Source organism: Halteromyces radiatus (genome assembly GCF_025201355.1).
Source record: "Halteromyces radiatus strain CBS 162.75 chromosome Unknown BX664scaffold_5, whole genome shotgun sequence".
In the NCBI taxonomy this organism is placed as follows: domain Eukaryota; kingdom Fungi; phylum Mucoromycota; class Mucoromycetes; order Mucorales; family Cunninghamellaceae; genus Halteromyces; species Halteromyces radiatus.
The window spans coordinates 2144346-2161920 of record NW_026251691.1 but is presented as its reverse complement, the minus strand read 5'-3'; the positions used below and the strand labels follow the sequence as shown (position 1 = coordinate 2161920).

At 36.6% G+C, this 17575-nt stretch overlaps 3 protein-coding genes across 3 annotated transcripts; 1 reads left to right on the top strand and 2 right to left on the bottom strand.

The window, feature by feature from the left end:
- Positions 1 to 5960: 5960 nt before the first annotated feature.
- On the bottom strand, positions 5961 to 7265 carry BX664DRAFT_351200 (uncharacterized protein; the record flags this gene model as incomplete). The annotated part of the gene is made up of 1 exon (XM_051547649.1): positions 5961 to 7265. One exon carries the CDS (start codon positions 7263 to 7265, stop codon positions 5961 to 5963), a length of 1305 nt encoding a protein of 434 aa, XP_051399463.1.
- Positions 7266 to 8885: 1620 nt separating this feature from the next.
- On the bottom strand, positions 8886 to 9236 carry BX664DRAFT_265606 (Homeodomain-like protein; the record flags this gene model as incomplete). Its single annotated transcript, XM_051540865.1, has 1 exon — positions 8886 to 9236. A coding segment is annotated over one exon (351 nt), but the record flags the coding sequence as incomplete, so codon positions are not given.
- Positions 9237 to 10604: 1368 nt separating this feature from the next.
- On the top strand, positions 10605 to 11783 carry BX664DRAFT_315970 (uncharacterized protein; the record flags this gene model as incomplete). The annotated part of the gene is made up of 3 exons (XM_051542700.1): positions 10605 to 11031; positions 11064 to 11638; positions 11721 to 11783. 3 exons carry the CDS (start codon positions 10605 to 10607, stop codon positions 11781 to 11783), a joined length of 1065 nt encoding a protein of 354 aa, XP_051399461.1.
- Between the last annotated feature and the right edge of the window lie 5792 nt (positions 11784 to 17575).

Here is a 17575-nt window from a genome sequence, read left to right as displayed (position 1 = left end):
CTGGAAATTGTGATGTGGTTCCCAGGTGTCGTCTTCTGGTGTATAACCTTTCCAACGTACTTTATATTCGTATTTATTAGTTTTTTCATTTAAGCGATGTTGTACGATTGCTTGTACTTCATACACTTCATCTTCTGGTATGATTTCATCCATTGAAATGAGTTTTAGTTCTGAAGGTGTATAATTTCTTGGTAGGATATCACCTGTTAGATCTTTAAGGATATATGCACCTCCTTGATTTTGTTTGATCACTTCAAAAGGGCCAGTGTATCTGGGCTCCAATTTTGTACGTTGTGAATTTTTTATCATCACATGGCTTCCTTGTGGAAAAGTAAAAGTTTTATGTTTGTTATCAAAGTTCGTTTTTTGTTTCTTTGTTACTTCTTGCGTTCTTTTTTGTATAGCTGGAAATATCACTTCATTCATTTGTTTTATACGTTGTTGTATTTCTTCTTCTGTCATTTCTTCTTTAATACTTTCATCCCTAAAGTCGACGAAGTCATTAAGCTTACGACCGAACATTATAGTAAAGGGAGGTGTATTTGTTCTTTGACTTATTTTGTTGTTTATAGATAATTGTACTGACGGAAGATATTTATCCCATTCATTCACATTTCCTTCTATTACTTTTTCTAGGACATTCATAGTTGTTTTTACAGTGTTTTCTGCTGCACCGTTTGCCCTTGGATGATATGGGGTTATTAATCTGTGATCAAAACCAGCTGCTTTCTTGAATCGTTTCATCATATCGTTAACGAATTCTGTTCCGTTATCCGATTGTACAATCTTAGGTATACCAAAATCGCAGAATACATTAATCAGTTGATTGACTATAGTGTCAGCTCTTTTGTCAGGTATTGCCCGTATTATTACAAAGCGTGAGAAGATGTCTCTCATAATCAAAATATAATTATTATTTTGATTTGTTGTAGGTAAAGGTCCAGCAAGGTCAATTGCCCAGTGGTCACCTGGTAAGTTTGAGGATATTGGGCGTAAAGGATGATATCCATGTTTCGCTATGTTATATTTTTGGCATGAAGGGCATTTACTAACTAGAGCAACTGCTTGTTCTTTTAATTTAGGCCAATGTATACCGTTACTATGAATAGCTTTGACGATTGCTTCAGCACCAAAATGACCAAAGAGATGTGCTTTATTTAATAATTCCTGACGTTCTTCTTCTGGTGGTTCCATTTTATCTGCACTATTTATTTCAACAGATCTGTTTATTAACGTGTTATCGTTATTACCCCCTTCCAGCCTTGACATGCTAGGGAAAAGGCGTGAAAGATAATCAGGTAAAATATTATGGGTACCAGGTAGATGGATGACTGTGAAGGTATAGTCGAGCAATGTGTCTAACCAATTTGTCATCATAGGGTTCATATGTTCCTGTGAATGTATATAGATCAGAGCCTTATGGTCCGTGTAGAGTGTGAATGGATTACCCCACAGGAATTGGTGGAATTTATTGAAAGCGAAGATGATTGCTAACAATTCCCTTTTTGTTGTAGAGTAATTACGCTCTGATTTGGACAATGATCTTGCCATGAACCCAATATAGTTTGTTTTACCCTGGATTTTTTGGAAGAGGACAGCACCAATACCAACGTTCGATGCATCCGTCGCTACGTGGAATGGCTCTTGAAAGTTGGGGTGTGATAAGGTAATATGTTTTTGCAAAAGCTTTTTCAGAGTTGTAAAGGCTTGCTCATGCTTAGGTGTCCACTTCTTTTTTAGATTATCCTGGTTACGCAGTTGATTCAATGGATCGGTAACAGTTGACATCATTGGAATATGATCTCGGAAATAGTTGACTACACCAAGAAATCTTTGAAGGTCTTTGCCTGTTTGCGGTGTTGGCCACATGTCAATATTTTGCAGTTTGCGTTCATCAAGTGATCGTCCATTTTCTGAAATAGAGAATCCAAGTAAGTATACGGATTTTTGTGCAAAATGACATTTGTCTGGATTGAGTAGTAGGTTAACGGCAGTTAACTTATCAATTATAGTTTTAACATGTAATTGATGATTTTGCATGTTATCACTATAAACTACGATATCATCCACAAATGTGGTGACAAATGGTAGATCAGTGAATAAAATACTCATCACCCTTTGGAATTTTGATGATATAGGTTTTAAACCAAATGGGCAACCTCTGAACATATATTGTTTACCGTCTACTGATGTGAAGGTAGTTTTATGACGATCATCCTCATGAATTTTGAACCTATGGAAGGCACTTTTTAAATCAAGGGTACTAAATACTTTGGCACCACTCAATTTTGTGAAGATATCACTTATTAATGGTAAAGGATAACGATCATCAGGTAAATATTTATTAATATGACGAGGATCCAAACATGGTCGCTTACCAGTTAAGTTACCGTTTATATCTTTTTTAGGTGCTAATGTTAATGGTGAATTCCATTTGTTATCGATGTTAGCAGGAACAGGTTCAATGATGCCATCAGCCAGCCAATTTTGTACAGTTTGATGTACCATTTCTTTCAATGTATGAGAGATGGGGTATTGTCTTCTGTAACATGATACACCTTTAGGCATAGGTAAGTATATCACAGATTCAGGGAGTGTACAAAAAGCATTTGTAGGGATAGCTTGATTTTGTTTTAAACTGTTTTTAATAAAATGATGGAATGTTTCCTGTTCTTCTTTTGTACCTGCTGGTGCTTCATTTGGGATTTCTTTATCTTTATCAGGGTCTTCTTCCATCTTTTGAGGAAGTGGATCCCATGTTTGTACTAAACCGTAATAACCAATACCAAGTGAAGGCATTAAGTCAGCTCCAATACTAACTTGTTGATCACCGGTTAATTTCATTACTTCAAAAGAATATTTTAAAGTTTTCCCGTTATAACAAAGATCTAAAGGTTCTGTATAACCTAGACGCTGAATTACATGATCAGAATGAGCTAAATGGATACAATCATTTGGATTTTTATTTTTATTATTTAGAACAATTATTTTAAAATTATTTTTTAAACAAAAATTTTCATCGATGGCAGAAAAAGTTGCACCACCATCTAACAAAGCCATGATAGGTTTTTGTTCTAAATAAATCGGAATAAGACATTGATTAATGTTTTGATTATTTTGAACTTAAATTTTGTTTCTTATTCTTAGCCTTACATTCTGACATAAGATTCAACTTATCATCAGCATCTTCTTGTTTTTGAACAACCGTTTTGGTTCGTATAGCAGCACGAGAGAACAAATTGTTTTTGCCATCTCGGCCGTTGAGTTTCTTTTTAGGACAGACATGTCCAGGAAGGTATATCTGCCCGCAACCATTATAACAAAGAACACCTGTTCTTTTACCATCAGAGACTGTATTAGCCTTTTTTATTTTCTTTACAAACGAAACATCATTTTGAATGTTTCGCTTTTGAGCAAAACCTCTAGGGTTTTCTGTTCTTTGGATGTCCATACCAGCAACGGTTTGCATCAGTTGATGAATATCAACGTCAAAATTCGGGGCAGATCGGGTGATCAACCACTCCGTTGCTTGTCTTCTAATTTCTGGGTTTAATGTAGCTAAATAAACTACATTGGAAAGAAGAGAGACAGGCATTGTTTCCCATTCAGTCATGGTTAACAAATTACCGAACATCTTATTATGTTCGTCGATGGTTTTAGAATTTTGTCTGATCGACACAAGTTTATGCCAAGCATTAAACTTTTGAGCTGGAGTATCATATTTGTCAATAAATTGACGTTTTATGAAAGCCCATTCTGTTTCACCATCTGACTTTTCATTTATTTTCTTTAATAAACCTTCAAAAAAGAAAGTTTGAGCGCCGTCAAGACATCTTGGAAACAAACGACGAAATTCATTTTCAGGTTGTAAACCATGAGAAATGAAAATTTTTTCCAGCGTACTGAAAAAATGTTTGGTCGAAGTAAACGACTTGTCATTTATTTCTTTACCAACCTCATAACTGTTGACCAGCTTTAATTGAGGAAGGTATTTGGGAACAACGAGGCTTCGATTCATCATCTGAGCCTTTGTTCTTTCTTCTTCAGCTCTACGGCGTTCGAAAGAAAAGAACTTTGGGTTATGTGGGAACTTACGTTCATACATAGCCCGACCATCATCGACGGCTTGTTGATCCTTTTGTGCTTGTTCAAAAAGTTTTTGAACATGGGCACGAGCTTCATCAGAATTATCCAATTGAGCAAGTGCTTGAGTGTAGAGCACTTCAGACTCTTCTGCCTTGTGCGTAAGCACAGCGACAGCCCACTCGGCCCTAGCTTCAGGAGAAGCATGGGTTGAGGCCCCCAAACCACTTTGAAAAGTGGAAGAGGGTTGATGGTTTTGTTCTGTCATAATGACATCACGTTCCAAATGGTTGTTGATAATGTTGTTGACAAAATCGGTGCCATTAATGGAGAAAGGAGCAGAGGTATCCGACATATTGTCGTTGTTGATGTTGATGTTGTTGTTATTGTTGTTGTTGTTGTTGTTAGAATTCATCGTAAAAAATAAGATAGTTGATTGGATTAACAAATATAAAAATAATAATAAAAGACAAATCGAAAATACGATGAGACTGTTGATATAGTTTATTTCAATAAGAATTGAAAATGAGAGAGAAAAAAAGAGAAAAAACTATTCTAATCCAATCTTAAATGACAAGAAGCTGAGATCTTAAAGTTACACAATAATATCAGTCTAGATACGACAGCGTGTGTTTTGTGGCGATTTGCGAACACACACTTTGGATACAGAATGGCCTGGACTCATCTTGGCATTTCTCAAGGTGCTTATCACAATTATACCAAGCGTTTCCTTCGTGCCCTCTACGACACTCATCGTGATGTGATCGCATGGCCAATGGGTGAAGATAATCAACGTGCTACGGATGCTTTTCTTGGTGATGGGACGGTGAAACGACTTCCTGGCGTTATCGGTGCGATTGATGGCAAGCTTGTTGTTATCCACAAGCCTCATGGTGTCGACAGTGAATTCTACCGTGACCGAAAGAATCACTTGTCTATCAATCTCTTGGCTGTGTGTGACGCGAATATGCGGTTCACTTATGTGCACGCTGGGAACCCTGGTAAAGCGCTATTATTATGATGGATGATGGATGAAATGTGATGTTGACTTTTTTTTTTGATAGGTCGAACTCATGATGCTAGAGCCTTCTCCAGAAGTTCCTTATGTGATCGGCTACTGAACAACAGTGATATTTATACCCCCAACAACACATTCATCATCGGAGGTACAGTAACTAACAACGTCGTTATAAAGAGAGAAAAAAAAAAAAAAAAAAAAAAAACTGAATTCCTTTTTTATTTTTGTAGATTCAGCATATCCACTGAGACCAAACCTGATTACACCATACTTTGCTAGAACTGCGGATGCATCGATGAAAAGATTCAATGAAGTCCACTCTGCGACACGGATGGCAATAGAACGTGCTTTTGGACTGTTGGCAGGAAGATGGAGATTTGTGAAGCAGTACCTCTATTTGACTAATGAAGACCGTTTGATCAGAGTAATTCATGCCTGTTGTATTCTTCACAACATTTGTTTGAACCGACAAGACATTTTGGAAGAACAACAATCAGAGGAGTTCCAACAGCTTGATGCGATCGACAGCACGAATGAAGTAGATGGATCTTTAACTGTTGATGACGATGACGATGACGATGATAGTAACGACAACGGTGGTGGACACGACTTGGCAAGTAGTACCCGACGAAATTTGTTTGAAATGGGCAGAAGACGAAGGGATGAAATACGTGCATTATTAGATGATGATCAATAAAACTTTTTTTTTTTACAAAACTTTTGATAGGCAGATATTTTATACTTTATTTTTTGGAAGAAAAATGTGGGAATACAGCAGTAAGGTAAAAATAAAAAAGGGAGGAAAAAAAAAAAGAGGAAGAGGAAAAAAAAAAAAGGAAGAGGGAAAAAATAAAAAAAATCAATTGTGGGGGGAAGCGTGGGATGATTGTGATGATGATGGTGGTTGCGATGATGGTGGTGGTTGTGGTGATGATGGTGGTTGTGGTGATGATGGTGGCTGTGATGATGGATGTGATTGTGACGATGATGGTGATTGTGTTGATGTTGGCAACTGTGATCTACCATTTTGCAGTATATCCAGGTACCGTTCCATGAATCCTTCACGTCTTTGTTCGCATTCTCTCCACATGCTGAAGAACTGGTTCCATCGACGATCGCTTTGCTCTTGGAAAGCTGTCTGCATTTGTCGCATTTCATCAAGAATTTGACGTTGTTGTCTTTCCATGGTGTCTGCCATAAGTGATCTCATTGTATCGGTTCTTCTTCGGACACGACGCCCACTGTTCCTATCGTTACCGGATGGTCTTGTTGCTGATGTTGGCGCTGATGTTGGTGCTGGTGTTGGTGCTGGTGTTGGTGTTGGTGCTGACGTTGGTGTTGATGTTGTTGCTGGTGCTTCCGTGGATTCTTCTTCTTCTTCTTCTTCTGACGAATATTCAACTTCCTGCAGCGATCTTCCTCGTACCAAAATGTTGTCTCTAAGAGAATCGATTTCCATTGCTGGTATAACATTAGGATCATCACCCACTAATGCTTGCATTGCATCAAAATGAACCCATGTGCATGGTCCACCACCAGATCCTGTAGCATTGATCTTAGTGACATGGTCGGTATGTTCCCTTCGAAGGTCAGCCAGCTTGTGGTCAAGAGCATTGTCAGTTCGATTCATGTCGCCGGTCCTTTCTCTGTACAATTGATGAACAGCACGTTTGATTTTGGACTTGATGGCGTTATTTCCACCTTGACGATACTCTCTCCATTTACCAATCCAACAATCAATCAAAACGGCAGTTTGTTCTTCGGTATATTTTGAACTTGGTTTGGATGATCGTGATGATGATGATGATGACCGCTGAGTAGATGATGGAGGTGGTGAAGATGTTGGCGATCGGATAACTGGTTGGATAATTGGAGGTGCAGATGATGGAAGAAAAATAGGGGCAGGTGATAAACGAGGAAGAGGATGGTGTAAGTGATGATGAACGAGGGTAGATGACAATGGAGTAGAGGCAGATGATGGTGATGAAGTGATGGTTGTTGTTGGAATAGAAATGGATGATGATGAAGTGATGGTTGTTGTTGGAGTGGAAACGGATGATGATGAAGTGATGGTTGTTGTTGCAGCAATAGATGATGTTGATGGCGATGCGGATGATTGTTGTTGTTGGGTAGGAAGATTGAAGCGGAAAGTATGGAAGGACATAGTTAGTAATTGTTGATAGATATCAGAAATAAAATAAAAAATAAAAATAAAATGTTTTTTTTTTTTATGAAAATAATGGATTTATTGGAAAAAAGTGAAATGTGAATAAAGAAAAACGAAGAAAAATAAAAAAAGAGGGAAACGCGAAAAAAAAAAAGAAAATTTGCCAATGCTACTGCGGATTATCGTGTAACAATTTACTAAAATGGATGGATTAAGGTACTTTAGTAAATTCTTTGGGAGGATGAATTTTTGTTGGGAGGAGGATTCCTCGCCCCAAGGCAAAGAGTCAACTCCCATACTATAAAAGGTAAGACATTTTTTATTGGCTATTTTTCAATTTCAGCTTGGGAGGGGGGGTTGGGAGGATGGCATCGTGAGAGCACCCTAGATTTCCGGGAGGGGGGACGGTTGAGTGTCTCGAGAGCAACCTAAGTATTGAATTACCACAGGAAGAATTAAATTCATCGTACCTAAGAAAAAAAGAAAGAGAGCAAATTGCATCAAAGGTGTAAAAATACGCAATATGATATGATCATATTGCAATTAATCAAATATTACTACAAAAGAAGGGGGAGCACAGACAATCTCCGCTGTCACCCCTGTCTTTTTTTAACAGATATTTTTTTTCTGTTCCTTTTTCTTTTCTTTCTTTTTTTTCTCTCTCTCTCTTTTTTTTTATCTTTTTTCTTTTTTATTTTGTCTCTCTTTTTCTTTGCTATTTCCTTACCACTTGTATTCAATTGTCGAGCTCGCAATGTACAGTTGGTGGACAAAAAAAAGTTTACACTTACCATTTTAGTTAATAAAAAATAAACATTACATTTATAAAACAATCAAAGAATGAATAAATTTACTAGACAAGAGAGGTCATCAATACATGAAATAAAAGATACATATCGATGCTTTATTTAAAAAAAAAAAAAAAAAAGAGAACTTGTTGCACTACCAACGTGTAATTCCACCTTTGTTCTTGATCACGGCCTTTATCCTTTCAGGCATGGAATCAATCAATGCATTCCACTGGGACGGTTCAAATGAATCCCAAGCACTTTTGATGAGTTGCTTATATTCATCCATGGTCATCCCTTGCCTGGCTCCAGCCTGTACCTAATCCTTCATCTGCTTCCACAGGTTTTCAATTGGATTCAGATCTGGTGATTGCGCAGGCCAATCCATCTTCTCAATGCCATGCTCTTGTCTCCATACTTTAGGTGCATTGCTTCTATGGATAGGTGCACCATCTTCCATCAGTATCAACCCATCATCCACGTTCCAGAACCTCTTCAAAGGACCCTCATATATCTGCTGAACGAAATCATTCGCTGTGCTTCGTGTTTTCCTATCGTTCGGCCCCTCCTTCTCAAAAAAACCTAGATCTGTCTTTCTGTTGTAGGTGATTCCACCCCATATCATGATTGATGATCGCCCACTTTTGTGTGTTCCAACCAAACAATCAGAATTGTAGGCTTCATCAGCCCTACGCCATACACGAACTTGTCTGGTATTCTTCCCTTTCTCAAAGGATGACTCATCCGTCCAAAGTACCCTCCTCCATTGCTCCAAAGTCCAATCCTTGTGCTCCCTCGCAAACTTCAACCGTTGTTGTCTGTGTTTATCGTTCACAAAAGGTTTTTTTCTTCCCACGCGTGAATGTATACCTAGTTCATTCAATTGACGTCGAATGGTGCGATGGGACACATTGATCGCCATTTTTTTCTTAATATCATCCATGGTGTCCCTGCGATTTCCTTTCACAATACGTTCCAGGCTACGAACGTCTCGGGTGGTTAGCTTTGACTTACGTCCAGAACCCTTCTTTCGTTGGTGAGAACCATTTTCTTCGAACCTTTGAATCGTCTTATGTACTGTCATTCTGCTAACGCCTAAATGATTCGCAATTTTCGTCTTTGTCCAGCCAGCGTTGTCATAGGCAACCACTTGGGCTTTTTCTGCTGTAGTCAATACCATATTATAATTAAAAAAAGAAGGATGTTTATTATTGGTAATCGGGAAAAAGGGAGGCTTTTTATTGGGACTGTTTGGCATGAATTGACTCGGAGACCAAAAGTGTAAACTTTTTTTTGTCCACCAACTGTACTGTAAGTATTATACAGTGGGACGATCTAATTAAAAGCAAAACTATAGTGTATACTCTAACTGACTCTTAATCATTATTTTGGAACAGGTCATATTCAGACGAAACTCAAAGTCAACTCAACGATGTTGCCACCACAAGCAGCCCATTACATCTGGACTCCCTAGAAATCGCTTCAAGTCAAACATCGGCAACAACAACTACAACAACAGCAACGTTGACCGGTTTGCGTACAGGTCATGAAAGAAGTACCGTTTGGAAGTATTTCGCGAAGGTCAATTGGAACGACACGCTGAAAACTGCTATGTGCAATATCTGTCCAGTACCTCAACAAGCACCGCCAATGCAACCAAAAGAAAAGATCAATGGCTATTTCAATTGCTCGAAGGGAAGTACGTATCTTTTACTCAATCATCTGCAATCTACCCATCCTGATGTCTGGAAAGAAAAGTTCGAAAAGAAGGATCAGCAGACCGTCATATCGTTTATGAAAAAGTAAGCTCAAATGGGAAGAAAGTTTTATATTCTAGTTCTATTGTACGTACAGTACTTACATCAGCGTATGTGAATCTGAACTGCTGTATACATTCAGTGTCAGTGAGCAGTGATAGATCGCGACGCACCATCAATCTTCTTGGTTGCCGCGTAATCGGTTGTTGTTGGTCATACTGTTGTTGTTCATCTTCTTCAATAAGAACTTCTACAGCTGCTAAGGTGATTTCGAGAAAGTGGTCAGACATGATAAAAGAAAGAATTACAGGAAGAAAAAAAAATAACAGAGAGAAAAAAAAATAACAGAGAGAAAAAAAAATCGAAGAAAAAGAAAGGAGAAAAAAATATAGCGACTGTCTTTTAATTTCATTTATAGAGTGGATTGTCAAAAGGCAGTTTAGAAAACGTTGTCCAAATTTGAAAGACTTTCTGTTGTATTTGACAACTCATAAAAGAAACTCTATTTTAAATATTCATACTCAATCTCCTCTTTCTTTACTAACAATAGATTATATAAGTCACTCAATACATTGTTAATTAACAATTACAATCACAGCTTAATCACCGCTCAGTCAACAAGTTCTTATAAATACACAACCTATTTTTGATATCTAATAAAGACCCATTCAAAAGTTTCACTTTATTTTTTATACTGTCTCTTTTGTCTTATATGTATTTACATTTGGATTACCAAAACATAACATTTTTTAAAGTGAATTCTACCTTATTTTATTATTATCATTATTATCATGTCTAACACTCCCTCTACCACTACATCCATCAACATCAACTCCCCTTACGAAGGCATCTTTCCTCCCGAGATTGAAACTAACAATCATGAGGGTGTCGAAGTCAACCACACGGAAACGCTGGCTAATGATAACATTAGTAACTTCGTCTCTGGTGTGAATGCTTCAAGATACGCACCTAAACCTCAGATTGCTAGTTTCATCAAGGCAACACAGGAAAGCTTGCAAAAGAAATCGATGGAATTAGCGATGCTTGGAGTCACCAACGGTATTGTCTACGAACAACTCAAAAGAGAAATCGAAGAGTTAGTAGCACACATCCAGCTCCTGCAAAGCACCTTGGATGTACAAACACCTACTCGTAGAGAGGTCACTGTACCATTCAAGGAAATACCTGCTTTTCAACTTCATGGGCAAACCAGAATCCGTAAGGACTTACCTGTGTTTGATTCGAAAAAGTATTGGACGTTCACCGTTTGAACTTTGAAGATCACCGGGAGGACTGTTTGAGTTGGTCAATGAATGGTGATGAGTTGGACGTCTGGTTCAACGATAATATCAAAGGAAAGGGAATGAATTGGAGTGAGGCGAAGAAAACCCTTATCAACAAGTTTGATACTAAGGATCGTCGCATTCTAAGTGCATTGTCAGTTTGTAATATAACCATGGAAGAGAGAGAAACAGTCATTGATTTTGGCTTACGCTTTCAATCCACTTACCGTGATGCAGGCTGGGAAGACAATGAGTTCATGGCCATTCTATGCTTGAAGGCATTACCTAAGGCATTGCAATATAATGTGTTAGTTGCATACCAAGCTAGACCAAATGGTAAGAATGACTTACCTGCTACTGCTGATGAAGTGTTACACTTGGCAAATAAAATGTCGAGTCAAAAGCGCGCGTTTTCAGGTATGGAACAACCACAAGAAAGAACAAGCAAAAAGGCCAAAACAAAGGTCAACAAAAAGGCTTATTTCTGTGACATACACAAATACAACGCAAGCCACACCACAGAACACTGCAAGGCAAGACAGGTAAGTGTTACAGCATCAGCGCCTAAGGGTAACACGATGAATAACAACAACAACACCAAACTTTGCTACCATTGCAAAAAAGAACCTTACTTTAGAGGACACCGTTGCAATGAAATGTTGGAAAAAAGGAATCAAACCAACGTAAAGACCATCACAGCTGCTCCTACTCAACACCCAGCAGATGCAGCTCTTAAGGACTTGGATGTAACCATGCAATCAGTTGCAATCAACGCATACAATGATGCTATGGAAGGTAATCATAAAAATATTAATATGATATCTCACAAACACCCTAATAACAATCCTTATATTTTACCTTTGCTTATACAGAATGAAAGGACATTTGCTTTACTTGATACAGGAGCCGACGTTTCTATAATTAGTCATCAATTTATAAAAAGCAATAAAATAAAATTTAGTCCATCAAATATCATTTTGAATCTTGCAGAGAAAGATAAAGTAACAAAACCAATAGGTGTTACTGAACGTTTACACATACAATATAACAATTTAAAGCTTACACATTCATTTCACATAATGGATATGATATCAGAACACTATACCATCTTGATCGGCAGAGATTTAATACCAAAATTAAAAATTGGGTTCCTCGGTCTTGCTTACAATTGGGATGATAATAAGGTACAACCAAACAAGGAGAACCAAAGGCTAGATGATCCATCACAACCAAATAACTCGCCTGCAGGTAATGCCGAAAAACAATCATTGTTTATGAAGGCTATAACACCATACATCAAAAAGAATCAGAGCATTCCAAAAACTTCTTTCTGTACACTTGATATATCCATCGTTAAACTCGATACACCTACCATGCCCACAGATAGAACAAATCATCGCCAATATCCAATTCCATTTAAATTGCAACCATTGGTAGATGAAGCTGTACAAAACTGGCTAGAAGAGGGAACTATCGTCGTTGCACCTGTCAATACCACATGGAATAGTCCTATTACATTGGCACCAAAGAAGGATGAACATGGAAAAGTCACTGGTCATCGACCTTGCCTTGATCCTCGTCACATTAATAAACACTTGCAAGATGATGTATATCCTTTACCATTAATCAGTGATATCTTTGAAAATATGCATGGGTCGAAAGTGTTCACTACATTGGACTTAAAGAGTGCCTTTCATAGATTCAAAATACACCCTGATGATCAGCATAAAACCACCTTTACACATAAAAATCGTCAATATATGTTCCAAGGGTGTCCTTTCGGTTTGAAACCATTATCATCCAAATTCCAAAGGGTTATGCATCACATTTTCAGACATATACCACACGTCCAAACGTTTGTAGATGATGTTGTTGTCCATTCACCTAACATGTCAGATCATATGGAACATGTCGCTACAGCAATCAAAGCATTAACAAATGTTAATTTGATTTTAAATCCGAAAAAATGTCATTTTGCACAAACATGCGTTTACTTACTCGGATTCTGCATATCAGATAAAGGACATGATCTTGACTTTCGAAAAGTAACCAATGTACTAGAGTGGCCACGTCCAACTTCCGGTCATGGAGTACAACAATTCCTAGGCATTGTCAATTACTTTAGAGTACATCTACCAAATATCGCGGCTATGACTGCACCATTAGATGCTCTACGAAACACCAAGACTATCACCGATAAAGAATGGACATTAGTTCATGAAAAACATTTTAATATGATTAAACAGGCTTTGAGATCCAATACTCTTTTACATTACCCTGATTTAAGTCAACCTTTCTACGTAGCTACAGATGCTTCCAACTACGGCATAGGTGCTTCCTTGTTCCAAAGGATCCAAGGTAAAGAACGTCACATTGGATACATGGCACGATCTTTGTCTAAATCAGAAAGGAATTATACTGTAGTACCAACAAGCGAGAATTATTGGCCATCGTTTTCGCCTTGAAGAAATATCATAAGTACTTGTGGGGTCAACCATTTACACTATACACTGATCATAGAGCGTTGACATATATTCACACATGTGGTATTTGTATGAGTCTTAATATGTAACGAGACAAAACGTAAGAATTTTATTAATAAAACTTAGTTAAAGAGAAAAAGGAACAAGTCCTATAAAAAACTCTTTTTATAAATAAACTATCAGATTACTCTGTAATCTGATCTCCACTATCGGATTATCAATATTCTAAACTCTAATCTAAATCTTTAAGTGTTGAATTACCACACTACCCCCTTCCAGTGTAGATCATTACTTCTACATTGTTTATATTTGTTTATGGGAACATATTGTAGTGGCTTATTTATTTTTTCTTTTCTTGTTGGTACCAATTGTTTGTCCACTTTTTCTTTTTCTTTGTTTTGTACTTTGTACTTGTTCATTTTGTGGTGATTCATTAATCTTATTCCAATATGTTTCTATAGGTTTTTGACTATAAAAATTATCAGCGGGTTCCCAAGTGTTATACGACGAGTCATAGTCTAACCATTTGACTTTATATATATACTTATTTGTTTTAGGATCCTTTTTGTGAGCTACAATTGCTTCAACGTCGTATGTAACTTCTTCGTTACCTTCATCTTCAATTACTGGCTTCAACTGTGATACTGTGTAGCTTTTAGGTAAGAGATCTCCAGTAGTGTCTTTTAAGACGTATGTACCACTTTGTGTTTTTCTAACAACTTTGTATGGTCCTTCATACTGAGGGTCCATTTTAGATCTATATTTTTCGTGCACTTTTACTCTTACAAAAGAACCTTCAGGTAAATCCCTTTGTGCATGTTTCTTGTCAAACTTTGACTTTTGCAATTGGATAACCTTCATTGTCTTTTCTTCAATAGCAGGGAAGACAACCTCTCGTAGATCTTTGATCCGTTGGTTGACTTCTTCGGTTGTTAGTTCTCTTTGTTCACCAGTTTCTTCATTGTAGTTTTTGAAATCATTCAGCCTTCGACCGAACATTATATTGAATGGAGGGGTATTCAATCTTTTTGATATTTTGTTATTCATGGCTAGTTGGACAGAATATACGAATAAATCCCATTCACCTGTTACACCTTCGACAACCTTTTTGATTGCTCTCATTGCTGTACCTACTGTTCTTTCAGCAGCGCCATTGGACTGTGGATAGTAAGGTGTGATTAACCTGTGGTCAAATCCAGCCTTACGTTTGAATCTTTCCATGACTTGATTGGCAAATTCTTTACCGTTGTCAGATTGTATGATTCTAGGTATACCAAAATCACAAAATACAGGGATCATGGTTTTTACTACTTCTTCAGCAGTTTTATTTTTTATAGGTCGTAGGATTACAAAACGGGTGCATACAGTGGCGATCAGAACCGTTCGAATGTTTTCTTTTTTTTATAAAATCAATCATCCTAATAAAACTTACTATTTAACCCTATGATGTTTTTACACCAATAAAAAGCTCTAGAAAGTGACTTTCATTTCCATATATGGATGACCCGTTTCCATTCTCAGATCGTGAATGATTGATGCATGAAGATCGATAGTCCATTCGAACAGTTATGATGCACTTCCAAGGAAGTACCACAACTTGGGATAAAACCATATTTAAGCATAAAACAAGCCGTAAAATGAAAGAATAAATCCTTTTCGCACTTTCCTAGTTCAAACCATCAGGTAAAATTATACTTTTTTTTATTTTTTTATACCAATAGTGATCATACACCAGTGTGATATTGGTTGATTTTTTGTTACATAAATAAAGACGATAATAAATAAGTGAGATTCTTTTATGTTGTTTATTATAAAGAAAATAACTTAATTGATTATTTTATAAAATAAAAACTAAGGTATATTTATATAAGTAATCTGGAAATAAAATAAAATAAAAATAGATTGATTATTGAAGAACAATAGATTTTATGTGGTAGATGTCTCAGATCTATATTCATCTAACGACTTTTTATTTCATGATACGACATTATCCCCTGCCAGTCTTAACGACGATAGTTTATTTTGTCGTACATGAATAATCATGACTTGTATAGAATAAATAATACTTCAATGCATGGTATCATCTTATGTATCATTCATATCTACGTATTTTGATTTTGATGTTTTGTATATAATTCTATCAATAAATCATTTGGATTTTATCTTTTTTGTTGATTTACTTGAGTCTTCCTTATAATCAATATTTCTTTTGTTCCAGTATACTTTGATGGTGTTAATGTCATCAAACATGTCTGCAGGTTCCCATGTATCATCATCAGGTGTGAAACCCTTCCATCTAACTTTATATTCATATTTACCCGGTTTGCCTCTGTGATTGATGATTGATTCAACTTCCCATCTATCTTCTTCAGCAATGATTGGATCTTCTGATACACTTTTAAGTGCACTAGGTGGATAAGCCTTTGGTAATAATTCACCATCTCTTTGTTGCAATGTATATGCACCACCTGTGTTCTTTTTTACCACTGTAAAAGGTCCTTGATATTTAGGCTCCATTTGAGTGCTTTTAGTTGGTTTTAATAAACTAACTAACGATCCAATTGGGTATTCGATTATTTTATGATTTTTATTAAATGTCTTTTGCGATGCTTCTCGAACTTGTTTTGTTCGTTGTATTATAGCAGGCAAGACAATATCTGCCATGTCTTTGATTCTTAAGATTACATCATCATCATGACGTAAAGAATTATTTATTATTCTTTCTTTACTATAATCTTTGAATTCATTAAGTTTTCTTGCAAACATTAGTGCAAAAGGAGCAGAATTATGCAATCTAACTATTTTGGCATTGATTGCATATTGGACAGTGGGTACATAATAATCCCAATCCTTTGATTGACCCATGATTGTTTTTTCTAAGGTGTGCTTAACAGTTTGTACTGTTCTTTCAGCTGCACCATTAGCTCTTGGATGATAAGTCGAAATCAATCTATGGTCAATTTTAGTAGATGTAGTAATCGCATCTACTATTTTATTGACAAATTCGGTACCATTATCTGATTGTAGAATCTTTGGAAATCCGAATGTGCAAAATACATCAAGTAACATTTCAGCTATAGTTACAGATGTTTTATCGGGTATGGCCTTTATGATGACAAATTTTGTACAAATGTCAACCATTACTAAAATAAAGATATTACCACGATGTGTTTCTTGATAAGGTCCAGCTAAATCAATAGCCCAATGATCACCTGGTGACTTTGATGTAACAGAAGCCATTGGATGGTAACCTTTTCTTACTATGTTGTATTGCATACATTGATGGCACTTCTTTACCATTTCAATTGCATCTTTTCTTAAATTTGGCCAGTGCATGCCATCTGCATGGATAGCTCTTTCCATTGCTTCAGCACCAAAATGTCCGAAAGCATGTTGTCTTTCTAAGATGCTTTTTCTTTCTTTTATGTCTTTCACGTCTTTCCTTTCCATTTGTTCAGGTTGTCTAAGATGTGATTCAGTATAAATAGCTGCTTTGCGATGATATAGGCGAATGAGTTTTTTCTGATTATCTTCATCCGGTATAATATATTGATGATCAAATGATTGATCTTTTTGTTCTTTATGATTCATCATTATGTTTGTCATTTTTGTTTGACTATAATTTCTTTTTCTTTCTTTTTGATCATCATCATCCCCTGCCAGCTCTTTTTCTACGGGAAAAAGACGGGATAATGCATCAGGTAAAACATTATTCATACCAGGTACATGTGCCACAGTAAAATTATATTGTAAGATAGTATCTAACCAATTAATCATCATTGGATTAGCGATCTTTTGTGTATGAATGTAAACTAATGCACGATGATCAGTAAATAAGGTAAAATGATTACCCCACAAGTATTTGTGGTATTTGTTTAATGCAAATACTATAGCTAATAATTCTCTTTTTGTAGTAGAGTAATTACGTTCAGATGTTGACAGAGCTCGTGCAAAGAATCCTAAGTATCTAACTTTGGTGTCGATAAGCTGAAATAA